Below are 24,288 nucleotides of genomic sequence, written 5' to 3'. Positions count from 1 at the left end.
GATGCAATGATACAATGATGCTAATCTCTTGCAATGATTTTCTATATTTGAAAGATCTTAGAGAGACTTAGGAGTGTGTTTGGTTTTTTGTATTACCGCATCTAGCTGCCAACGCCAGGCAGGCAGGTAGACCTGAGTTCTGCATTGGGAAGACTGGTAGACCTGGGCTCTAAAGACTATTCTGGCTTTTACCACTTTCCCCCTGTCTGTGTTGCCCCCATTCTGCCCACTCCCTTTGCCACCCCACACTCTGTTTCACTCCATCTCTCTTTGGGAAGGGGCCCCAAAGAAAACTTTGTACCCCCTGCTAAAACTCCTCTCAGAGGCGCTGCCTCCAGACCCCAGTCGCCTGGCAGCGAGACCAGCAATGCAATGCAACAAGAAGCAGTTAGAGGCCTGGCTTGGCAGGTGGAGCTGCCGCATGCACTGCTCACACACTCCAAAAAGCCCTTCGGTCCTGTCTGCCCGGAGCCTCCTACCGGTGTTTGTTCCATTGTGCCTGGAGCCTCCCAATCCAGAAGTAACTGGAGATGACATAATCTCCTGTCACTTCTGGGAGCACTTCCAATAGGTGGACCAGCATGTGAAGTGGTACAAAGGGACGAATATTGAGGAACACTGATCTATATATGGAAGTCTTGCTTGGTGTGCAACATGCCGCATGAAAACAGAAGCTGCCAGGGAGCTGCAGCCCATCGTGGTTCTCCAGCATATGTCCACTCCGTACCCTTTGGGAGATGGTCCTTTCACAGCACGGAGTGACTCTTGCTTGCTCGCTCGCTGGCCCGTTCAGCCCAAGCCACGTCTGCACAGAGCAGCTGCTTTCAGCTGGGGCAGCCTGACAAGGCGCTCCAGTGCTCAAGGCACGAGGCGTGCGCAGAGCGGCTGCAAGACGCGCTCCCAGGCCCGGAGGCGCCGCGAGGTGGCGGCGGAGAGCCGGTCTGCGCCCCCTTCCTGCCGGCTGACGCGGTCCGGGAAGGGGCAGGCTGAAGGTGCCTCCTGCTCTGGCTCTGATCCGACGGCGGCTCTACTCTGGAGCGCAAGCCTCCCCGCGAGCGCGATGGCTGCGGCAGGCAAGAAGCTGGTGGAGTGTTTCTACGACGTGGTGTCTCCCTACTCCTGGCTGGGCTTCGAGGTCAGGCGCGGGGGGTCTGTGGGTCTGGCCACTGCCCCCGCCAAGAGCAGCAGCTGCACAGCTGGCCCCAGAGTCAGTCCCCGGTGGGGCCCCTGGCCAGGGCTGCAGAGGACGGCACTTGCAGCCGAGCCCCACGGACTCCCCCCCACGGTTGCAGCTGACCAGAAATGCCTGCCGCAGGTCGGGGTCCCACTTGGCAGAGCACGACAGTCCTCCTCCTGGGGTGACCCAGCCACGAGCTAAGGGGGCGGAGCCACTGCTGCAGCTCAGGGGGAACAGACGGAGGTGGGCACCCTCCACTGAGCCACCGACTGCCAGATGGTGCCCACCTCTGCCTGCCCACTGCACCCCTTTCTCTTCCTGCCTTGGGAAAGCGAGACAGGAATGGAGCAAAAGGGAAGGAAGTGTGCAGTAGTCACTGTCCTCTCCTCCATATTTCTTCTTCCACTCTGCCAACTCTTCCAATTTAGGGAGGAGGAGAGCCTGATTGATGCACCACCAGGTAAGGAGAGCAGCATTTGCTATGCTTCTTCCAGGGCATGGTGCTCTTAGCCCCCCCCCCCAATAACTGGCGTGGCTGTCACCCTTGTTCAGTAGTGCCCTTTGTGAAAGACACACACCAGCTCCTTGGATGCCATGAGCTTCTTGTTGCTGTGATGCCCTTTGCGAATGCTTCTGGAGTCAAAGATCAGAGGATGCAAGTAGCCAATCCCCAGAGAGACATTGGTCTCTGCCTCTCAACTTTCACCTGGTTGTTCCAGCTAAAACTATTGAGTAACTGCTGATTGTAACTTGCCCAGATTGTAGGCCTGCAAGGAATTGTATCTAGTACAGTACTGGATACGTTCTACACTTTTTAGAATGAGAGTCTGTCAGGACCCATTGGAAATGATGTCATGACCAGAAGTGACACCATCAAGTAAGATTAAGCAAACCTACCTACACTTACCCAGGAGTTAGTCCCATTTACTATAATTGTTAAAAGAATAATCGAGGTTCCCGTCTTCCCACGGGTCCCCAACTTATCCAGGGAGAAGACTTCTGGGCCAGAGGATCAGGGAGGAAGCCGGTGGCACATGGGGCCACCTCCCCATACGCTGCCTGGACACTCCTGTGGGTGGCAAAGCGCAGCGGAGGAACATTGCGCACCGACCCCCCCCCGCTTCCCCCCTCCACCTTGGAGGAGGGAGGGGGGAGACAGAACACAGGCCATTAGGCTGCTGGGCAGCCACCCCTCCCCTGTCTTGGGGACCTGCCGTGCAGGGCAGGGCACCTGGCTATGACATTGGGAGCCCATGGCTGGACCTCCCAATGTCGTCTGCAGAGCTACAGGACCCAGGTGGGCAGGGCCAGCCCACCCCCCAAAGGCAGAGACCAGAGCAGAGCAGAGGCAACAGCCTCCCCAGCCATCTCAGGAACAATCCTGGCAGCTCCAGGTGAGAGGAGGTGGGAGGGAGACAGAGAGAGGAAGGGGAGGAGTTGTGGTAGTCCCAGGGGAGGGCAGTCCCTGAAACACACCCTTTTTGTACCATCCCTGTGAGGAAAGGAGAGGGGCCTGCCCTACATAAACCTGGAGGCCACGGATGACAAGGCAGTTGGGAGAGTAGGCAGAAGGATCTGCTGACCGCAGCCCCTGGTCCTGACTCTGGCAAATGCTGCCAACCCAAAGAGGGGAAGCCAGGTGACAAAACCTCCCCTTTCTTCTGGTGAACTAGTCTGAGATCTCCACAAGGAGGTCCCCCTTGGAAAGGCCGCGCGGGCCAGTCCCCTCCCCTCTCCCCACAGGGAGGCCTCACAAGATTATAAAAAGTAGCTTGTTAAAAGTACAGGTCTGAAACATTTCCCCAAATGCAGTCACATGCCATGATAGCATCAAGTCTAATAGATTAAAAGTAAAATATTGAAATGAATGATGACCCACCTGAAATTGGCTCATGACTCACCTAGAGGGTCCTGACCCACAGTTTGAGAAACACTGATCTAAATAGTGGGGTGTCTATGAACAGGACCCGTGTTGCTGTGACAGCAAAAAGAGGAGCATAAGAAACTGTCTTTATATTGTCCTTCTGGCTCAATATTGTTGGCATTGGTTGACTAGTAAGCAGCTTTCCAAGATTTCAGACAGGAATTTTTCTCTGCCTTACCGGAATATGAAGGGGATCGAATTGGAAACTTTCTCTATACAAAACGGATCCTCCTCCACTAAGATACAGCCCCTCACTATGTATAACACAGGTATTTTAGATTACAAAAGCAAGTCTTGTTATGCGTAATTTTGACAGTAATTTTGTTTGTTCATGATTAAACCAAGTTGAGAACAATCCTATTCCATTGATTATAGTGGATGAGACCAGCCTGTGTTTAAATCTCTCCCACTTGAATAAGTGGACCTTGAAGGATTTTTGTTTGACAGAACTCTGCCCTCTAGATTTTTGTCTTAAAAAAAAAAATAGAAAATTGATATTTTAAAGCTTAATTTATTGTGGGCTCTGATATTTTTAATAGAGAAACTGACTGTCTACATCACAAGTGACCTCTAGTCCAGTGTTTCTCAAAGTGTGCTCGTAGGAGCCCCGGGACTCCCTGAGACACCTGCAGGGGCTCCATGAGCACACTATTAGTGGCTGCCATCTGCTTGGTGCTCTGCCACTCCAGGCAAGCACCAGCAATCCAGGGCTCCCTGAGACTGCACATGCGCCAGCAGGGCTCCCCAAAACCCTGTACATGGCTCCAGAGACTGAAAGGTTTAAGAATCGCTGCTCTGGCCCTTTAAATAGAATATAACTATTATATAAATATCAGTGTCTAAAATGTATTATCTGATTGTGCTGCACGTGTCCATGACATGTTTTTTTACTGTCTTAGGCTAACTCAGATGGCCTTTTGAAGTCTGCCTTGCAAAAGTTGCCTTCTGTGCCCTCATTCCCAGCTCCACATTTCTCTGCTTATGAGTCTGAGGTGGTTGTTGATAACAAATCTTTTCTTTTCACTGCAGTGTCTCAGCCGGTACCGCCATATCTGGAATATTGAGCTGCATTTTCGTCCTGTTTTTCTTGGAGGCATCATGGGGGGGACCGGTAGGTGATCACTAGGACAAATGGATTCAGCCAGAGGTTGAGCACATTCACGATGAGTGTACCCAACAGTTTTCCAAAGGATTCCACTTTGGAATCGTCTTTAAATCTCTGCTTCAGTTCAGTGTGGACCAGAGATGGGTGGAGCACTTCATATTCACCTTCTTTCTTGTTTATTTTCTTGGATGAAATCTGATGCTGGGAAAAAGAGTGGTGTCAGTTTCTAAGTCATCAAGACCTGGAAATTTAGCATCTTCCCCCAAAAATATTTCCGTTGTATGGTTTACTGCATTGTTTCTCAAACTGTGGGTCGTGAGTCAACTTCAGGTGGATCCCTTTCATTTCAATATTAACCATGGCATGTTAGTGCATTTGGGGAAATGTTACAGACCTGTACAGGTCCAGCCTATTTATACACAGATTGACTCAACAGGAATGGCCCCTGCAAATGAAAAGGAATGTGCTGATCCCTGGAGAAGGGGAAAAATGCACCCCTTAAAAATCAGTTAAAAAAACTGAACAGTCCTTTAACAATAGCCTTGTTAATGAGAGAGAGAGAGCAGCTGGCTGACAATTCATCAATGCTTCTCTTTCTAGGTGATCCCTCCCTTTCCCATGAGCATGTGAAAGATAGGTGATCACTTTGCATTGGTGAAGGGAGGGGTCTGAGTGAAGCCTTTCTAAGCAATTTAAGAGAGACTGATTGTTGGATTGTCCTCTAAATAACTCTTATCTTACATCACAAAGGTCAGCAAGGCTGTTTTTAAATTACCAGAGCAAAGAAACTTTGTTTTTTAAATTGATTTGCTATAGTTCATTTTTTGCCATCCACCTGAGTGCTTGGAATGGAACTCATGCGAATAATGAGGCTCAACCTGTACTTTTAACAGCTACTATGTATATTTTTAACACTGATATTAAATGGGACTTACTCCTGGGTAAGTGTTGGTAGGATTGTTTAAAGTGTTCCTGCTTGATGATGTCACTTCCGGTCATGACATTGCTTCTGGTGGGTCCTGACAGATTCTCATTCTAAAAAGTGTGAGAACCACTGGTTTACTGCATTTTCAATTAACTGTGTCCTTTGACTTTGCTGTGAAGGCTGATCTTGATTAACACCATTAAAGTAAAACAAAACCATTCTCTTGACAGTCCTCAAGAACAGGGGAGTAAATTAGGAGAGATTGCCACAATTTTGAATTCTCCACAAAAAGCATGACTGCCCTGTGGCTTGGTTTTCCACATTTGGGTGGGTGAGAACAAGGATGGTGGTCATCTTGGTCATGCTGGAGGTAACGAGAGGTGATGGGATGTAGCCTATGTCTGATATCTTCTCATGTAACGTGCATTCTTTGTAATAGGTAACAAGCCTCCTGCAATGTTGCCCAAGAAAGGAGAGTACATGATGACGGACATCATGCGGATGGCAAAATACTATCAAGTGCCAGCTCGAATCCCAAAGGATTTCTTTGACACTATTATAAAAAAAGGTAAGGAAAAGAGAGTGCTTGGTGGAGGCAACCTCCTCTTTTGAAAAGCAGTTTACTATTTTAGTGAAAAGAAGGAGAAGGTGTAGGTCTCGGCTCTTAATTTTGTGAAGCAAATAGCAGGGACTTTAAAGCTTGAACCAGAAAGATGGTGCCCTTCCAGGAAGGGGAGGTGGTGTTAGTTCTGGAGAAATGCTGTTTTGCAGCTTGCTTATGTAATATTGTCCATTCTTCCATTCTTCACCCATACTTTAAGTCTTCACATTTATTAAAATCCATTACTGAATTTTGGAATGGTACAACAGCACATCAGCCACAAAGTACGGGTGCTTGAAAGTGCTGGTGAGGTGGTTTTTCGGGGCTTCTGAGAGGCAGAGCTTTGCTGTAATCACTGGTGGTGTGTTTGCTGATCCCCCTAGCCACATCTCAGCATTTCCTCATGAGTGCGCACCCTTTTCTCATTCAGCATTTCTGGTTTGTTGTCCACCATTTGCGGTGAATGGGCAATTAAAACCTTCCAGTTTCCATAATGTAGTATTCTGCTGGCACCTTGATTTTATTAGTGCTCCAGATTTTCAAGGAAATGACCGGAAGGAGTGGCGGAAAGAACAGAGGCGGTAAAAGGAGGAGGTCCTTTGTCTGATAATTTAGGAAAGAGCTCGTCTTCTGATTTACATACCTAGAGTCCAACTGGGTGCTCACTTGCAGCTAGGAACTAGAAAAACACCTACTAATATGGATGGAAAATACAGTGGGCCCTCAGTATCAATGGGTGATTGGTTCCAGGAAACACAACCTCCCCCCCCCTCCCACTGATACCAAAATCTGTGGGTGCTGGAATCCTGGTTGGGCAGGGTTGCTGTGCCACAATTACTTCCTTGGATGTTGTGCTGGGCCCTCAAGGGGTTGGTCTGGGCCCACGGCCCTCTCTATTAGCCTCCCTGCACCTTCTGGTCACGCCTGGGAGGTGTTCTGACCGTGTTCTGGGAGGCCATCTGTGGTTGCTGGAATGCACGGATTCCAAGACTGCGGATGCTGTGGGCTCACTGTAATGCTTAAAAAGCACAGAAGCAGTGAAAAGTGTGGAAGCAGAAATGCAATTCTACTTCGGATGTGTGAAGCAGCACCCTGTTTCTGCCTCTGCACAAAATTCACATCTGGAAGAGCATCTGCAAGAACCTCTTGGTCCAAACTAGAACCTACTGCTTGGATAGAGAACTCTTTTTGCTAGGCTCGAGGGCTGTTGTCTTCCCCATATCCAAGAAGCTATGGTGCTAGAACTGTTGTCTTTTCTTTGTGAAACTCTGCACACTGCCATGTGCATTGCTGACATCGTGTTATACATTTCTGATGAACTACTCTGTGGAAAAGCTTCACACAAGCTCTCGCTGAGGTTGGCCTCTTGACGACAGCTTCCAAGGGAGTGGGGTTCTCTGTCTGCATGACTGCAGATTCTCTAATGCTTTTCATGTGCCTTGTTTCTTCCGAATACAGGCAGTTTGTCTGCTATGCGTTTTCTCACAGCTGTGGATTTAACACAACCGCAATTTTTGGAGCCTCTGTCTAGAGAACTCTGGATGCGCATTTGGTCCCGGGTGAGTGTTCACAAAGTCTTGCCTCATGCATAACTCCAGACGTTGCCTTGCCCTTAATTTCTTCCTGGAGCTTAGGCAGGAGAGTTGAAATGATCTCCCTCTCTTCATGGACATCAAGAATTTCAGGCAATACTCACTTTTTCGCCTCTACCTGCCCCCTCATCTGAGGTAATTTCAGCAATTAATATCTTGCATATTTGATATCCCCCTCCCCCCCATTTTGGTGACCGAAACATATTCCTTTTCCTTGGAAATGTTTTGTTTGTTCTTTTTAAAAATCTTTTCAACCTATCTGGGTAGATACATTTAAACTTTCAACTCTCTTTGTTGTCTGAATGTTTATAATTTTAGTTGCCTTCTCTTCTCTCCAGGATGAAGATATTACCCAACCAGAGAGTATATTGGCAGTAAGTTTCTCCTCCTCCCCTGCTATGGTTTCTGCAGTGTGCCTGTTCTTTGGCTTTTGACATATGATGGCTTAGGTTGAGTAGATTGCTGAGTGGTTAGCTCTGCCGTTGGGATAGCAGTTTGGACTGGGAGCGTGGTCCTAAAATCAAAGGAGCATGGTCTGTGCATGAGCATTCAGAATCTCTTGCTAATGGGTCTTCTATAGTTGACATTATATGATTCCAAAGTCTTGAGAACTTTGATAGTAGCTCAGTGGTGGAGCACATGCTTTGTATGAGGGAGGTCTAGGTTGAGTCCCTCAGCGTGACCTCTTGGAGATTCACCACCAGTCAGCCACCACCAACCTAGATGGAACAGAGGTCTGTTTCAAGCAGTTTCATATCCTTGCTAACTGGGCAGAGAGGCACCTTTAAACTAATGTCCTCTTATTATATTTAGCAGGAGGACAGCAACTGTCCCTCTTCACCCCAGCATGGCCACTGTTGCTTGTGTCCTTTGCATCTTTTTTTAGAATGTGAACCATTGATTTTTTTTTTTTTAAACAGAAGGCCACTTTGTGAATTACATTGTGTCGAAAAGCAGCACAGGCAGCTCTTGATTTATGTGGGGGTTGCATATGTGTCTATTAAAAACGTGTTAATTAAAACTATTATAGCAGTGTAACTGGTTTAGGTTAGGGTGGGTAAAGATCTCATAAATCTTTGCGGGGGGGGGGCCAGTGCAGCAACACATCTGCCATGATCATGCTGCTGCTGGGAAAAGGGGTATTTTTTCTTACTTACAGTGGGTCATGCTGGCCCTCTGGGGGTGGTGGTGGTGCAGGGAGCCCACGCACCCCTCTACCATGCACCCCGCACCTCAGAACACTGAAAAACTGTGATTGTGACCCACTGCCAGTTTTGCCATTGCCACCCAGAAGTGGGTCACATTTTTCCAGTGTTCTGAGGCACGGGGAGCATGGTCGAGGGGTCCACAGGCTCCCTGTACCAGTGTAACAGAGGACCAACATGACCCACAATAAGAAAAAAAGCCCTTTTCCCTGGCAGTGGTTGTCCTGGCGGTTTTTGCGCCAGGGACCACTATTCCACCCACTGCCCCGACCCAGAAGTAACTGCAGTGGCATCATCATCACAGTAATTACCTCCGGCTCACTGCCTCCTCTGTTCCCCCTTTGAAAGAATTGGGGGGAGGGGGAGGTCCCAGGCTCCAAAGGAGCCGTTTGCGCCACTTCTAGCCATTCTGAAGGGATTCCTTCTTTGAAGGGGATGAGAGGATGGCAACCCTCAGACATGGTTCCGAACCACACCTAGAATGGCTGCAGGAGTGCAGCTACTCTAGGCACGGTTCATCACTGGTTGGAGGGCTGTCCTCCTCCTCTTAAAAGAAAAGGGGGGAGAAGAGGGTAGCCTTCAGATCCATGCAGAACTGTGCTGCCAGTGGCTCTGCTCCTGCAGCCACTCTCAACACAGTTCCCTACCTCTTAAAAAGCTGGTGGCAGGGGGCAGCTCGCAGTGCTGCTGCCCCAGCACCTAAATTCCTGGCACCCAGGGCATTTGCACCCCCTGCCCCTTGGGTCTGCCACTGTTCCCTGGCAGTGGTGCAACTCTGTTGCTGCTTACTGCCATTATACCACCCCTTAAGGGGGCAGAGGCAGGGTGTCACAATGCCCCAGTTTAAGAACCTCTGGGTTAGAGGAAAAGTCATGGAACACTCATGGTGACTTCTGCTTGACCAAAATGGCACAGAGGGAGGGTTGAGGAGGGGGGGCTTCTGGGAGTGGGTGTGGCTACTGATGTCAATGGCTGGGCAAGCAATGAGGAAAAAAAGAGGCAGGAAAGGAAACTGAGAAAGTGGTAAGCGGCAGCTCTGCAAGTGCATTTTCTCTCTCTTTATCTTCTGCCTTTAGAAGAAACTCCCACTACCACAGGATGCTGCAAGTGTCTGTTGGGCTTGCTTATTAATTGGCGGCCAATAGACTGCATTATAGTGAAAGTTGCCAGCATAAATTAGACTTCAGGTATTAAATTGCAAATTTCACTATTTTGAAAGGATGTACATTAAGACTGTGTTACTCGAGGGCTGCCTGTATATAAATACAGGTTGAGCCTCTTTATTTGCATGGGTTCCCTTCTCAAAACTCATGTGGATGGCCAAAAAAATGCACTAAAGCAAATCCATTAAAAAAACAAAGTTCCCTTGCAATTTAAATCCCTTGTGATTTAAAAACAGCCTTGCTGACCTTTGTGATGTAAAATAAGAATCATTAAGAGGACAATCCATCAATCAGTCCTCCTCCAAGCACTTAGGAAGGCGCTTCACTCAGTTCCTCCCTTCACCAATGCAGAGTGATTACCTTTCTTTGTGCTCAGGGGGAAGGGAGGGGTAGCCTGGAGAGAGAAGGATTGATGGATTGCCAGCCAGCAGCCGTTCCTCTCTCTCATTAAGGAGGCTATTGTTAAAGGACTGTTCAGTTTTTTTAAACTGATTTTAAAGGGATGCATTTTTTGCCTTCTCCAGGGATCAGCACATTCCTTCTCATTTGCAGGGGCCATTCGTGTTGAGTCAAATCCGTGTATAAAAAATCCGTGTATAACAAGGCTGGACCTGTATTCTTAATATGTAAAGAGAATGCAGTGTACCAAGCTTAGCATTTTTACATCTCCAAACATGCACACATTGAACGGTGAATGTTCTGCACCCCCACCCTTCTCTTGCATTCCAGATCTCTTTCACTCTTTGACTTTGGGGAAAAATGGAGTGTCTGTTGTCAGACGTGACAGCTTCTCGAACACAAAGAATACGGGATAGATTAATATTGCCAATATACAAATAAGTCATGCCATGTGTTCTTGGCTGGACGGCAGTCACCACTTCTCCTCCCTGCCTTTTGCACCTGCTTGCCAGTTCTATTTAGTCAAGTTTATATTTTAGCACTCTTGCAAAATAAGCTTATTTCTTTGCTGTGCTCCACTTTGAAAATATCCCAGCTGAAGTAAATCCCTTTCAGTTGTGAAGGCCTCCTAAAGTATTATCCACATAACCTTGACCAGAACTGCTATTAAATTTGCTACGTATTTTTTTTTTCTGTTCAGGCTGCAGGGAAAGCAGGGTTACCCTTGGACCAAGCCCAGAAGCTTCTGGAAATGAGCACCTCAGCTGAGGTGAAGAATCGTCTGAGAGAAGTAACAGATGAAGCAATGAAATATGGGGTGAGTGAGAAACCAGTGTCCCTTCAGGGCAGGCTTTGAGAATTGCTATACATCTTTCATTCCGGGCCTTACTCCAGCTGAGTCAGTAATGTGGACTCCAGAGCATTTCATTACCCAAAATCTTTAACACCGTTCTTAGCAACTAGATTGACTGACAGCCAATCTAAAGCTCAGCACTAAACCTACGTCTTGATTGGAGCTCCCATGGAGCTGTTAACTAGAAAAAAAATGAAAAAAATTTCAGTGCCAAGCTATACACTTATACAAGCTATATATACACATAACTACATAACATTACTGGTAGTTTGGCCGTAAGTTGATGTGGAATTGTATGTCAATTCTGTCTGTGATGGCTTATTTGCAGATGCAAGATGCTGTTTAATGCAACAAAAAATTAGTGGTGAGCAGAAATGAGTGACTGCTTAGCAAGCACGTACAGGATTCCCTTCCCTTGCTCCCAACACCTCAGTAAACTTTGTAGTGGCAAGATGCTGGCTAAATGCCACAGCAGCATCAGCTGCTCAGACAGCCTCTGCTTACCAGGTGATATTCTTGCCAGCCATACGATAAGCAAACTGGCTGTTTTGCTTTGGGATGTACACCAGGGGGCCCCAGCTGCCTTTCTGCTTCTTGCTCTCTTAGTCCTAAAGAACAGCAAGGCTTTCTGACCTCTTTAAAGGTGCTTTTAGGCATTCTGACTGAATAGGGGTGTCTTAACGGCATGCTTCCTCCACCCAAGCTTTGGGAGCAATAGATGTACAGAGTTCTTACTTTTGAAAAGGTTTCATACTTGGTCTTTCTTCAGTAAGAACTGCAGCACATAAAATTTCAATTAATTAATTAATTAATTAATTAATTAATTAATTAATTAATTAATTAATTAATTAATTAATTAATAGAGATGGGAGGAAATGGTAATAATGAAATAAAAACACCTAACACCACTTTTTGCACTTTGGTGTTTGTAGAAAAAAAATGCAAAAAAAACCCCAGCTGTTTTGTTTGGTTTTTACTTATTATTTAATTGGGGTTGCACGGGTAATGACTGTGGCTGCAATCTGCTGGCACTATACCACCTATATCACCTACCTATACACTTTTGTACATTAATAATTTGAATAAAAGCACATAGAACCACTTTCTGCACTTCTAACTTTTGGGAAAATACTGAAACTGTGAAAAAATAAAACTGTTTTCTCCCACCTCTGTTTATATCCCACCTTTCTCCCCGAAAGGGTACCCAAGTTGGGTGTATTAAAATATATATAATTTATAAAATGTATTAAAAATACAGAACATATTAAACTCCTCCCTTCAAAGATAGGTGACATAGAAATGTTTTTAAGAAGGACCAGAAGGGTAGCACTCTCCCTGTCCAGTGCTCGATGCAGGTCATCTACCAAGGTGACCAGGGCTGTTTCCATCCCAAAACTTGGCTTAAAGCCAGCCTTGAAAGGGATTCAGATAATCAACTTCATCCAAAGTTCTCTAGAACCGAGATACCAACACTCGCTTGATAATCTTGTCCAAAATGTGAAGGTTAGATACTGAAATTTTCCAGCATAGTTGGATTGAGGGAGAGTTTATTCAGGACGGGGCTTATAACTGCCACTTTCAAGATAGTTGGCAGTACACCTTCTATTAAGGATGTATTGACTACCTTCCCCACCCATTCAGCTAGATCTCCCCTGGTAGCTTGAATAAGCTGTGTCGGGCAACCACTAAATGTGTAAAAACTAGACACAAAAAGCCAACTTGCACATTGGAACACTTAGGATTCTTCTTTGTACATTTCTAGCAGAATCTGGATCAGGGCCTGTGATGTGTAACATCTCTTTATATCTCCATTCAGGTATTTGGGCTGCCATCATTTGTTGCCCATGTAGGTGACCAGACGCAGCTTTTCTTTGGCTCAGATCGTATAGAACTGCTGGGAGACTTTTTGGGTGAGTGTGTATTTAATGGTATTGCCTTCTATAACTTGGCAGCCTTTGAAATGAGAACCAAGCTCAGTGTGAGTTTATCCTGACCTCCTTGCTATTTTTTTTTCCATCTGTAAATGGCACACATGCCAGGGCTTGATATGGGAGTAGAGGGGCATTGCCTTAACCCCTACTGTGGTCCCAAGCCAGATTACCTCCTTATCTTCTCCCCCACATGCTATTTGTTCAGAGAAAAACATTTTTCCACTACCTGAGGTAAAGGGGTGGGATGGCAGCCTCCAGGTGACCCTCCATCCTCCAATTGCCTAACTCTGTGATATTGGCAAACCTAGTTTTTTTTTAAGGGCATGCATAGAGCTCGTCTTGGTCATTGGCCTCTTGTTCATCATATGATGCACCGGCCTGAGCATTAATGAAAGGCTTACCTGCCCCCCTGGACAGAATTCTCTTGGGCAGCATGACTAGTTAAAGGTAGGAAAATATCTAGCAATCTGCACTAAGGGATTTTGTTTTCTCTTAGTCTCTTCAGCTCAGTGCTAATTTTACCAAATCTTTCTTGTTTTGGTTTTGAACTCTGTCTTGTGTGTTTGATCATTTGCATTCCTTCCTGTTTCTCTTATTTTGCATTGTTTGTTCAGTCTTTTAATAATCTCTTCTTTAAATCACTCTTGTTTATTTGGTTTCAGTTCCTCAAACTTCAAGTTGTTGCCTTTTCCCAGACTGCTCAGCCCTCACCATTGATGGTTTCTTTGTACATGCGGGGATCCCCCAGGTTTGGGGACTCCTTGGCAGATCAGGGAGAAAGGCTGGGAAGGTGACCTTTCTCTACCTGACTTTTTCCCACCTTGAGGGCAGTGGCAGACAGAGACCTTCCAGACTCCCTAAATACTCCCCTATCACCTGTTGGGAGAGGGAATGTTTGTACCAAGAAGAATGTACCAATGTGCATTTGCACCTATACTCTGAAGTGGTACAGTCTAGCTACAGGGTGATCTAGGCCTCTGAACTGCACCTAATTTCCTAAGAAGTGGCCCACCTGAAAATCCAGGGCACTTGTAATGACTGTAAGCTGCATTAATTTTGTAACACATGAAGAATAGTGGTGGGCAAAATTAAAGCCTATTTCTCCATTACTGGCATAGGATCACATCTAGATTTAAATTGTTGCTGGTCACGGCCTTTTCTGTCACCTGAATCTGATTAGTTCTCATGTACAAATTTGTTTCACAGGAGAAAAATGGTTGGGACCAGTCCCCGCATCTCCTAACCTCTAAATGTGACAAGTCTGAGGAGCAATGGGACATCTAAATAACAAGTTGTTTGGAGCATTTCTTTATCAGCCTCTGCAAGCTCAACACAGGCATCTCTTCAGTCTGGAATTGAGTAGCATAAGGCAACAACAACACACCAGCAAAAATCTTGACAATGCAGAAAGCAGAATGATTACCTCTTGCAGTCATGCCTGCCAATTATACACTAGAGTATACCTAATGTGCCGTTGACCTGTGATTTCAGTCTCATAGTGTGGCTCATTACGTGCTAGATTAGTGGATTTGCTTTTGGAGAGAAGGTAACTTTAAAACATACATGATTTCCATATAGTTTTCTATTAGTTGTAGTTGTATGAGCAATATTAGGTGCAAGCCATCAGCTCAGAGATCTGCAGCAGCAAGTGTCATGTTCAGGGAATATATTTAATCCAGTGGTTCCCAAACTGCTGGGTTATGACCAGCCAGGGAAGCATTCCTCTCTGGCCCCTTATAGGGTGGTGCAAGGGAATGGCAGTTACGTAATCCACAGGATCGCATCGCTGCCAGGGCCAGAGGGGTTTTTTCTGTACTAGCAATACAAGCGCTGGTGTCCTTCAGGTGTGGGGAGCCCCATGGACACCTCCGCAGGGCTTCCCAAGCCTGAAAACAGTGAAAATGTGCATTTTCTTGTTGTTCACAGGCTTGGGGGACCCTGCAAAAGTATCTATGCTTCCCACACCCTTGGGACATCAACACTTGCTATTGTGAGTACAGACAACTCTCCTCTGGCCCCAGCACTATCCTAGGAATCATGCTGCTGTCATTCCCCCACCCCCACAAAGACTTATTACTGTCTCAGAGTAGGACTTTAGGAAACTGCTGATTTAATCTGTTGCAAAAAATGGCTACAGATGTACTGCACTGTGGCCTGTTTATTTGAAAAGACCCTGCCACTGGGGTGGGGGGAGACATAAGCAAAAGAAAGTAAGGTGCAAATTAGCTGTTGCTTCCTCTGGATCAGCAAGGTTTTGGGCTATGAGTTAATCTGACTAAGAGGCGATGGGTGAGTAATTCTCCCTTAAACATTGAAGGGCTGCATGAAACACTTCAGTTTAATGCACTATTGAATTGGCAAGCAAGAACTTTCCTGTGGTGAAGTAGCATTCAGGTATATTAAAAAAAAGGGGGTGGTGATTTTTTCTTGAAGGCTCAGGTGGCTAGCATCTTTGTGCCTTCTCCCTTGGCCTTGAAACTACCAATATCCTTACTGCTCTTCTGTAACATTAAAGTTGTATTGCTCTCAAGTATAGAAAAGTGCCTTTTGATTTTTAAGCTACACTGGAGTTTCCCATCTGCACAAGCTGTATAAAAGGCGCATTTAACCTCCCCCATATGGTAGACTTTGATTGATTCCTATAAATGCTTCATAAATACCTTGGTACAATTCATCTAGAACAGTGGTTTCCAAACTTTTTAGCACCTAGACCCACTTTTTAAAATGACAGTCTAGTGGGTCCTACTCAGTTTACCAGCTTTTAAAAAGGTGATTGAGAAATATTTTATTTAGATCAGTGGTTTCCAACCTTTGGGGGTACTTGAAAAAAAATTGAATAATGGTGGAAAAAGGCAGGTCTGTATTAGAATTTCTTGCAGGGCTGGCAAGGCAATAAGCCGGCTGGCTGCGAAAGCCCCAGCAACTGCTAAGTTGTGCTAAATCCCATAGAGTTACGCAGATACAGCCTGCAGCCTGACACTTCCGGATGGAAGGAAGCTAAGGCAGCTGTTATCAATCCCCTCCCCTCCTTCCCCTTTCACAGGTGAGATCCTGAGCTTGCTTGGGAAGCCTCATCCTCTATGTCCCAGGCAGCCTCCCAACAGCACTGAAGGTTCTCCTCCTCCTCTTCGCTGCTGCTGCTCCTGCAGCCCTCCCTGGCCACCTCCATCATGGAAACTCCTCTGCCCCAGAGCATTCTGGGACTTGTAGTCCGGCTCTCTGCTCATCCTCACCTGTCTCTCCAAGGCTCAGCAAACACTAAGGGTTTTTTTTAAAGCAATCCCGTGTTGCTACGGCACCTGCCCGTGTGTGTGTGTGTGTGTGTGTGTGAGTGAGTGAGTGAGTGAGTATAGGAGCTCCACCTTACTGTACCTGTTCTGGCTACAGAGGATTTTGGTCCCCCCTTCCCCTCTTCAGCCTCGGCTGGCTCAGGGGCTCCAGGAATGTTACTGTTCCTTTGCAAGGGGAGCCTCTTCCAGGGCTCCAGGGCTATTTCCCTGCCTGGGCCTTTTGCAATGTTTTGGGCTGCCTGGAGACGGAGTGAGAGGACAGCACAGGGCAAAGAAGGCAAAGGTGTGTGTGGCTTTTAGTACCCCCACCCCATTCTCATTGAGACAAATCTGCAGATAAAAACCCGTGGATAAATAGGCTGCACTTGTACTGAGTGTCTTAGCTTTATTTAAAGTATTGCTCTCTCATTGTCAATCAGAGTTACTCGGGAAGAACATGCCTTTGAAAGCTGGTTTCTTTATTGCAGTGCTCAATGCAGATAGTATATCGTAGCCTCCAGTTGAAACTTTTTTGAACGGCTCACCCCATACGGTAGAGGCTTCGCCAGTGCGAAACACAGTCTGTAGAGACAGGAGGCTACAATCAAAAGGGTGTAGCACTATGGTGCTACCCTTTTCAGCAAATGTGCTGCAAGTTAGGTCTTTGATATAGGATAACACAGCGCTAGTATGCTTGTAATACAGGAAGAAGCTGGGGTGCAGTTTTGCATCTGACAAGCTAAAATGGGATCGGATTGAGAAAAGGCCTGCCACCCCTGCTTCCCCAGGAGGATCCCCCTACGCGGTTGTGTGCCCCTTCAGTCACCCACATTGCAAGGCTGCTACATAAAAGTATCTAATGATCTGCCAAACCTTCATCAGATCAGAGTGTTATGACTTTTAAAACATGAACTTCCTAAGCTATACAACTTGCATTCTTATTTAAATCTGTCTATGACCACTCTGCTAAATCTCTGCATAAATGGTCCTGATCTATTAACTCTGCCAATCAGATTTCAATAGGCTTCTATTTCTGTTAGTCTATTGTTCACAGAACAACTTCAAAACAAATTGCTGTAGTTGACTTGTTTGTATGCAATTATCATATCCCTCTCTCAAGAAATCTTGTCCCTCATATTCTGAGAAGTAATTTCTTGACTCCATTCAACAACATGTAAGATGCATGTGGAAGCTAGATCTGCATATGCAGCTGGAGCAGCTGTGGTCTGGGATCAGTGCTCCAAAGGGTATTGCTGAACTTGATGGATGCACTTGTTGATACAAATAACAATGTGTTGTTATTTTAACCTGATCGTTAGCCGCTTTGGGTGCCCTTCGGGGAGAAAGGCGGAATATAAATCGAATGAATGAATGAATGAATAAATAAATAAATAAATGTGCAGCTCAGCAGCTACTCTGTTGCACGTAACAGACTGAAGTTTGTTCTGACTGTTTTAAACCAAAGATTACCAAATCCCAATCTACTTCTAAACCAGAGCAAGTGGTTGGAAGGAGAGCTGTTTGATGCTTGCTTTCTTCAAACTCAGTTGTAGTCTTTCACTGAGTCTTGGTTTCGTTTATTTTTGAATGCCTTCTATGACTCAGTATTCCGAACACCACCAAAGCTACCAATCTCATGCAACAATCCAGTGTCAAAGAGAAATGCCAACCAAGTAGCTTGGAAAGCTACTTGCACTAAAGATATTCATTGGTCTTTCATCCTGAATTTTGGATTGCCTGGGATGCGAGGTCACATGAAATTTGACACATCTGTTATTCGTGTGTGAATGGCAAATTTCACCCACTTAGCAGTCCTGACAGCAACAAGTGACTTATCCAGCAAAGTTTATAGAATTGCAACACACGGTAACATGCAAGCAACCAGAACTAAAATCATTGCATGTGTTATGATGCAGGCTTGAAACGGTCTTGTGCAGTTACACTCTTAGAAGCTATGTTTGGGACATTGCAATGAGGAATTCTTGATCTTGTGTCAAGTTCCTGAACTGATTTCTTCTGGGCTTGGTGAATGCTTGAATGTTGGTCAGTAGCTTGGCCATGGCACTGTTATTGAGTGCTTCTTGTGCAAACAGGAATTGAAAAAATCATTCTACAGTCTCATTTCAGATCATGTGTTTTGAAGCACATCTTTACTAGAAAAAGGCAAGACCACACTTAAAAATCATGTGATCCAAAACACATAATATAGCTAAAAGATTCCATTTGAAACATTTGAGAAATCACAAACATTTGAGAAATCTCAGCAAAAGCAAAACCCCACAATTTTCAGACTGTATTGGTCACAGTAGTCTTTTTATTGCAAGCCCAAGACACCACAGACACAACAAGCATGGAGCAAGGGTCATAGATTCACATTGACAGGTTCTTGCTTCTTAATGGCACAGACATTTATAGGAAAGTGGGAGGGAGAGGTTGTATAGTAAAATCCCTAACAAAGATCTGGAAAGTCCCATGAATGACAACATGAATGCACATCCCCTTCTACTATCACACATATGTACATTTTGGCACACTGTGCCTTTCTTACTTATGTTGCACATTGCATCACTCATCTAAAGAAGCCTCCTTACAAACCAGGTGTACTATAATCCTTGAAGTAAGAAGGTATTCACTAAAGTGGTGGGGCCTGTAGCTTTTAGAATGATTTGGCATACAAATGCAGCCTTCTTGAGAAGGCTTTGTGGGATACAAGAGTCCTTCTATATAGGATCTTGGATATTGAATTTGAGCAGTAAGAACAAAAACAGAAGATTCCCTCCTTTCCTTTTTGCTTCTGAAGCAATGGCAGATGGGAGGCTCCTCCTGAGACTGCTGAACTGGAATGATGCATATGGATGAGCAAACGCCACGCTTGACTTTGTGGTTGGTTTCCTTACTGCTTGTGGTACAATTGTCACTGGACGAAGCGGAATGGCCAGGTCAGATGTTTCTGGGACTCCAGCTTTATCTCCTCTGAACCTCAGGGTGAGGAGTTGCTGCAAGGTCTCATTTTGGCAGCAAATCCTACAAACACAAGAAGGAAAACTAATAACATCCATGTCACCAGTCTATTCTCAGCACTATCAGTGACTCTTGAAGGAACAAGAGTCCCAGTCTTTGGTTGATTACCCAAGACAGGCAGTCCCAGGCAGGAATGCTAATGAATGGCAAGTGCAAAACAGGATTGAAGAACAGCGATATTACACCAGATGGCACAGCAGCTGGTTAACAGCTTCCATAAAGAACCCAGGCTTGTAAATAGTCACTGACCTGCCGTGAGTAAGAGTCTCATGTGGGGAAGCTTTAAAAGCAAATTCTTTATTAGGGCTACAAATAACTAACATAGACATATGTGGGCAAGTGATCTGTGGAGAATGTGGTGGGCTTACTGGCCAAGATCAAAGAAACTACCTTCCACAGGACTTCCATGCAAGGCTCTCTACAACTCTCATCTCACTGGAGGGGGTGCCCTTCAGTACTGCAGAAGGAGACAGTGACATTGTAGGGAGGAGAAAAAGCAAGGAAGTACATCATGGCATTTTATATATTTTTGTTAGCTGCCTTGGGCTCCCACAATGTGAAGGAGAGATGGAGTATAAAAGGGAGATGCAGAGGGAGATCCATTCACACACTCAATTGAGGTGATTTGGTCAATTGTTTAACCACATCTTATTTAACGCATGTATTTTTACAAATACACAAATCAGGAGTAATCAGTCAATCCTTTCAGACTGTGTGTGTGTGTGTGTGCACATAAGTAATAGCAGCTGAAGGGCTCCCTGCTTGGAACCACAGTGAAGGAAAAGAGTTTAATCTGAGCCCCCACGTTTTGGCCGAATCCAGATCAACAGCTCCCATAGTTGCTACTGACCACTAAATACATCTCACCCCAAAACAATACAGGGCCAAAGATATGTTTAAAGTCACAACTACTTCAACTTGGATTGCTTCTGCCATGTCTGAATTAAACTGTATATGAATCAGCCTTTTGATGTTCAGGGCAGGATGTAGGAGAGAAGAGGGAGGATTTTGGAATGAACACAGTGGAATTAAGTGAAACTAGGCACAGGGCACCTCCTATGGTCTTCAAACAGCTGTGATGCAGTGCCCACGCACAGTCAGATATAGTGTGCTTTCTGCCCTATGGAGGTGGCACAACAGCCTGGCAACAAAGGAATTTTGCTTGTTTCTGGGCAAACAAAGCCAAGCAAAAATAGTGTGTCAGATCAGGCACTATTTCAATGGCAAGAAGTGTGTCATCTGGGAAATGAATTCCAGAAAAAGCTGCAGACCATTCAGAAGCCTTCAGAGTCTTGGGAGCCTCATCCCCCCCCCCCCATATGAAAAACAGTGAAACTAACAAAGGGTGCACATCCCACTAATGACAAGAGGCAGAAAGCAGCACAGATACGCGCACACACAGAACTAGCCGGTGAGCAGAGAGATGATTCAGCAAACCAGCACAGCCACAGCACACAGGGAGACGGAGGGGGAAAGGGCACTGTGGGGAACAGAGGATTTGGAGGAAGTTAGTCAGGAGGCTCACAGAGCCTGCTAAAGGTGTGGAGGAGAGTCTGTAAGGAAATGGTGTTGGGGTGGGAAACAGAGTGGTAGATTTGGGGGGAAACGGCCCACATTGCTTGTGCAGCAAGGTGGTCATGCAACAAGGCTTGGGAAGTGCTGTGAGGCCAAGAAGAATACAGAATCGATAGCTTAAATCCCCCCTTTTCCCACTGGGGTGTGTAGGAGCAGCAAAGAGAGCCCCTTTTTTCCATCGCCTTTTACCCACATGCCCTTAATTCCCTTACCCTAGGGCACAGAGGGCCCCTAGGGAGCGAATTACCTGTGCATTACCAGCATGCACTGAGATACCCCTCCAGCGATGACGTCACACACAGCACAAAATGGAGGCCTGTGGAATAAGGAAGTGGCAGTTTCTTTAAAATTATTTCCCTTTCCCCTGGTTTCCTGGGCATGAAGACCCATGAGTCATCCCCCTGCCTTCAATGTCACGAAGAAAGCAAAACAATGGCACATACTGGACTGTAGCGCTGAGCATCCACTTTGCCACCTTTCCCCTTCTCCATGGAACCTGCAGCACTGCTGGAAGGGAGCAGCCGAGTTACTGAAAAGAGCCAAGTGTAAAAATAAAAAAGGGAGAAGGGTTAAATCCAGGAGAAGGAGCATCCATTTAATCACACCCCCCCCCCCAGGCTGTTCCCAATGATGATATTCAGTTACAATTACCTGCCAACTATATATGCTCCAAGGATCCCAACTCACCCAACACATTCTGGTATCTGCCCTTGATAAACTGCTACCCTGTTTCCATTTTTGAAGGAAACTCTGAAGATTCTGATAAATTGTTGTCCTCATTTTAAAGTTTCAGGTGCCTCTCCTTTAATTTAAATGTGTGGGGTGGGCGCTGAAAAATGTCTTGTCTAGGGCACCTGCACGTAAGTGGACTTGAATGAATACTAAGGCACCAAGCACTGCACTGGTGGGCTTTCATTTTGGATTCTTATAAGACGACTGAGTTTTCCTGCTATATCTAAAACGTCTGCCTCAAACATAACACGATACTGATGTATAGCAGTTATTGCTGATAAAGGAGTACAAGTTTATAAGTTAGGATTGTGCAGAAGACGTGGATAAATAAATGCTTTTCATCCTTTCCTAATGTTAAAGCTGAGTTACTGAAAGGCAATATTTTTAAGGCAAGTGAAAGTCCTTCCCCACAGTATACCTGATTTATGAAGTTATGAAGCAAGTTCACAGTGCTTCAAGAGGGGGTGGTGGCCACTTGCTTTGGTGGTTTTAGAAGAGGATTAATACATCAATAATACATTACCCAGGCTTCGCGCACTGGAGAGGACACTCTGTTCCAGAACCACCATTCAGAGCGCAATACCATAGTCTTCTGAGACTGAAGGATGCCAACTTAATACATCAATGGCCACAAGTTGCAACGGCTATATGGAACCTCCAGGTTCAGAGGAACACCTTTTGTACTACTTTTGAATATGTCTGAATTACAAACTGCTGGGAAGTGATAGCAGGAAAGGGTTGCTGCCTTTATGACTCAACACACCCATCGGCAGGGCACAAAGTTGGCCACAATGGAAAGAGGGATGATGGAACTTGGTCTGCAGAGCTCTCCTTTGACATGTCTTTCATGCCTTACAGTTCTGTCCTCAAGTGCTGCTGTATTTTATTTATTACCTTAACCATTTTGGGTCTCAGAATCATGAAAATTAGCCATCTCCTCCTAGTAACAGAACTACAGTGCCAAGTAACTCAATGGTCCAGATGATAAAAACTCCCAAAATTGATTCTGGATCAATTAGGACATCACCACTGCAGTATAATTTCCCAACATGACTGGCTCCCACAATGCATCAGAAATCATGGGAATGTCTCTATTATGGAAATAGGCAGATCACATGGGTCTTTCCCATCTTAGCACCTGTCTTCCACCAGGACCATCAATATGGGATGTTCCCATATGATTCAATCCATGTGCAACACAAACATTCCTGCACTATCAGTCTGTGGGAATCAGGAATGGCAACATATTAATCAACCTTAACAGTCCAACCTGTTGTAGTAGAACAAAGACAAGTAGTTTGAGATCTCCGCACTTGCCACATAATTTGCAATGTCTTTACCTTTTAATTTTGTGTGTGTGTTTGCTTTTAATAAAACTAAAAAGTATTTTAAAAAAGGAAAATCTTAACATCCAACCTAATACATGCAAAAACACCTGCTGTCTTTACCTGGTGAGCTGGTACTGCTGGGTGTACAGACACTATCATCCAACCAGGCACTCTGCACCAGAGAGTCCTGCTTCTGGGGACCCTCTAGGGAACACATCAACTCCTGCACAAGTCAAGAGAAATGGCAAAGAGGCCTGTATCAGTGGAAGTTAAGAGGGATCTTTCAGGAGCGCGGCATCTGCTCATTTGAGACAAGAGGATTACTTGAGTGAAAGGCATCCAAAAAAAAACCTCACACTGACCACCTCATTCTCCTCTTCCTCTGACGTTTCATTCTCTCTCACTCCGCTACAACAGCTGCTCACATTGGATGAGGAACGGGACAGAGGTTGCATTACACAGTATCCTGATGTCTGACTGGAGGGGACCCTGTTGAAGGAACATGAGACCCAATCATCAACCTTGTAACCCTCAAGAGCCATGAGATCATCAAGACAATTTACATTCTCTTGCAACAAAGCCTCCCCGTAGTAGAAATGCCAGCATAGTGTCAAAGTGAAACCAGAACTGCTCATTCATTAGAGACCACTGCACGCCACACGTTCCCTATAAACAGCAAGGTGAAGCAAACCACAATTTTTCTATGCCATGCAGAAACCTTCTCAGGCCTCTCACCCAAACAATGATTCTTTTGTTCTCAACTCACTTGCTTTTCCTGTTGGGGAATTCTGGTGAGCTAGGGCTGGAAGAGCCATCCGATTTGAGGTCAAAGAAAGGCCCTGGACTCTCTGGTACCTTCTGTATTCTTTCAGCGATGTCTTTGCTGCAGGGGGGGGAGAGAAGAGAAAAACAATTCACTATCCAGGACCAGAAATCATTTCAAAAAGCTAACACAGTACACTCACTCTGCAGTACTCTTCAGCAGACTCTTCCAAGCAGTGCACAACAACATGGACGTTCTGAAAGTTTAAGTTAAGGGAGAATGCTGTTTTTACACCAGTCTGCTTGAAAAGTGATTTCAAGGGTTGGTTGTCCTTTTCTTGTAGCAAACAGCAACATTTTAAAATAATTATTCCTTACACTTAAGCTAGCACTGCAGCTTCTATCGTTTGACTTGCAGGAAACTTTAATTTCAGTATGGGCTATCCTGTCAAAGGAGATTCATATATTTAAGCTGTAGAGTTAAGTGATCAGCTGTACTGTATGGAGAAGAAATCTGACTGGCAGAGACATGGATTTTTAAATGTCGGTCATTTAAATCTCTCAGCTGTCAATTTGCACTCTCCAGTTAAGCCAAAGAAAGGCAAACACATTCAATTAGTTAGAAGTATGACGTAACCAGAAATGTAGGCTTTGTACTCGTGTGAAAAAGGTAGGTTTCTCTCTATCCCCATGCACATTCAAACAGGACACAGGTTTGATAACATA

General features: G+C 45.4%; 2 protein-coding genes across 2 annotated transcripts in view; one reads left to right on the top strand and one right to left on the bottom strand.

Moving 5' to 3' along the window:
• Window positions 1–964: 964 nt before the first annotated feature.
• Window positions 965–15,578, top strand: GSTK1 (glutathione S-transferase kappa 1). Its single transcript, XM_066618350.1, has 8 exons — window positions 965–1,135; window positions 4,131–4,212; window positions 5,571–5,699; window positions 7,191–7,291; window positions 7,663–7,698; window positions 10,792–10,908; window positions 12,761–12,854; window positions 14,082–15,578. The coding sequence occupies exons 1-8, from the start codon at window positions 1,061–1,063 to the stop codon at window positions 14,123–14,125; spliced, it is 678 nt and encodes a 225-aa protein (XP_066474447.1). The 5' UTR covers window positions 965–1,060; the 3' UTR covers window positions 14,126–15,578.
• A 5,436-nt stretch (window positions 15,579–21,014) lies between these two features.
• The window catches only part of LOC136642116 (rap1 GTPase-activating protein 1-like), a 35,985-nt gene continuing 32,711 nt past the window's right edge, over window positions 21,015–24,288 (bottom strand). The window contains exons 17-21 of the mRNA XM_066618349.1: window positions 23,567–23,683; window positions 23,163–23,289; window positions 22,921–23,023; window positions 21,184–21,269; window positions 21,015–21,056 (exon numbers count right to left, since the gene is read on the bottom strand). Of these exons, the coding sequence (XP_066474446.1) occupies window positions 21,033–21,056; window positions 21,184–21,269; window positions 22,921–23,023; window positions 23,163–23,289; window positions 23,567–23,683 (457 nt within the window). The 3' untranslated portion in view covers window positions 21,015–21,032. The remainder of the gene's footprint in view (window positions 21,057–21,183; window positions 21,270–22,920; window positions 23,024–23,162; window positions 23,290–23,566; window positions 23,684–24,288) is intronic.

The sequence above is a fragment of the Tiliqua scincoides genome, chromosome 2 (genome assembly GCF_035046505.1).
Source record: "Tiliqua scincoides isolate rTilSci1 chromosome 2, rTilSci1.hap2, whole genome shotgun sequence".
Lineage (NCBI taxonomy): Eukaryota > Metazoa > Chordata > Lepidosauria > Squamata > Scincidae > Tiliqua > Tiliqua scincoides.
The sequence above is the reverse complement of the archived record's forward strand: the minus strand, read 5'-3'. Positions and strand labels throughout refer to the sequence as shown.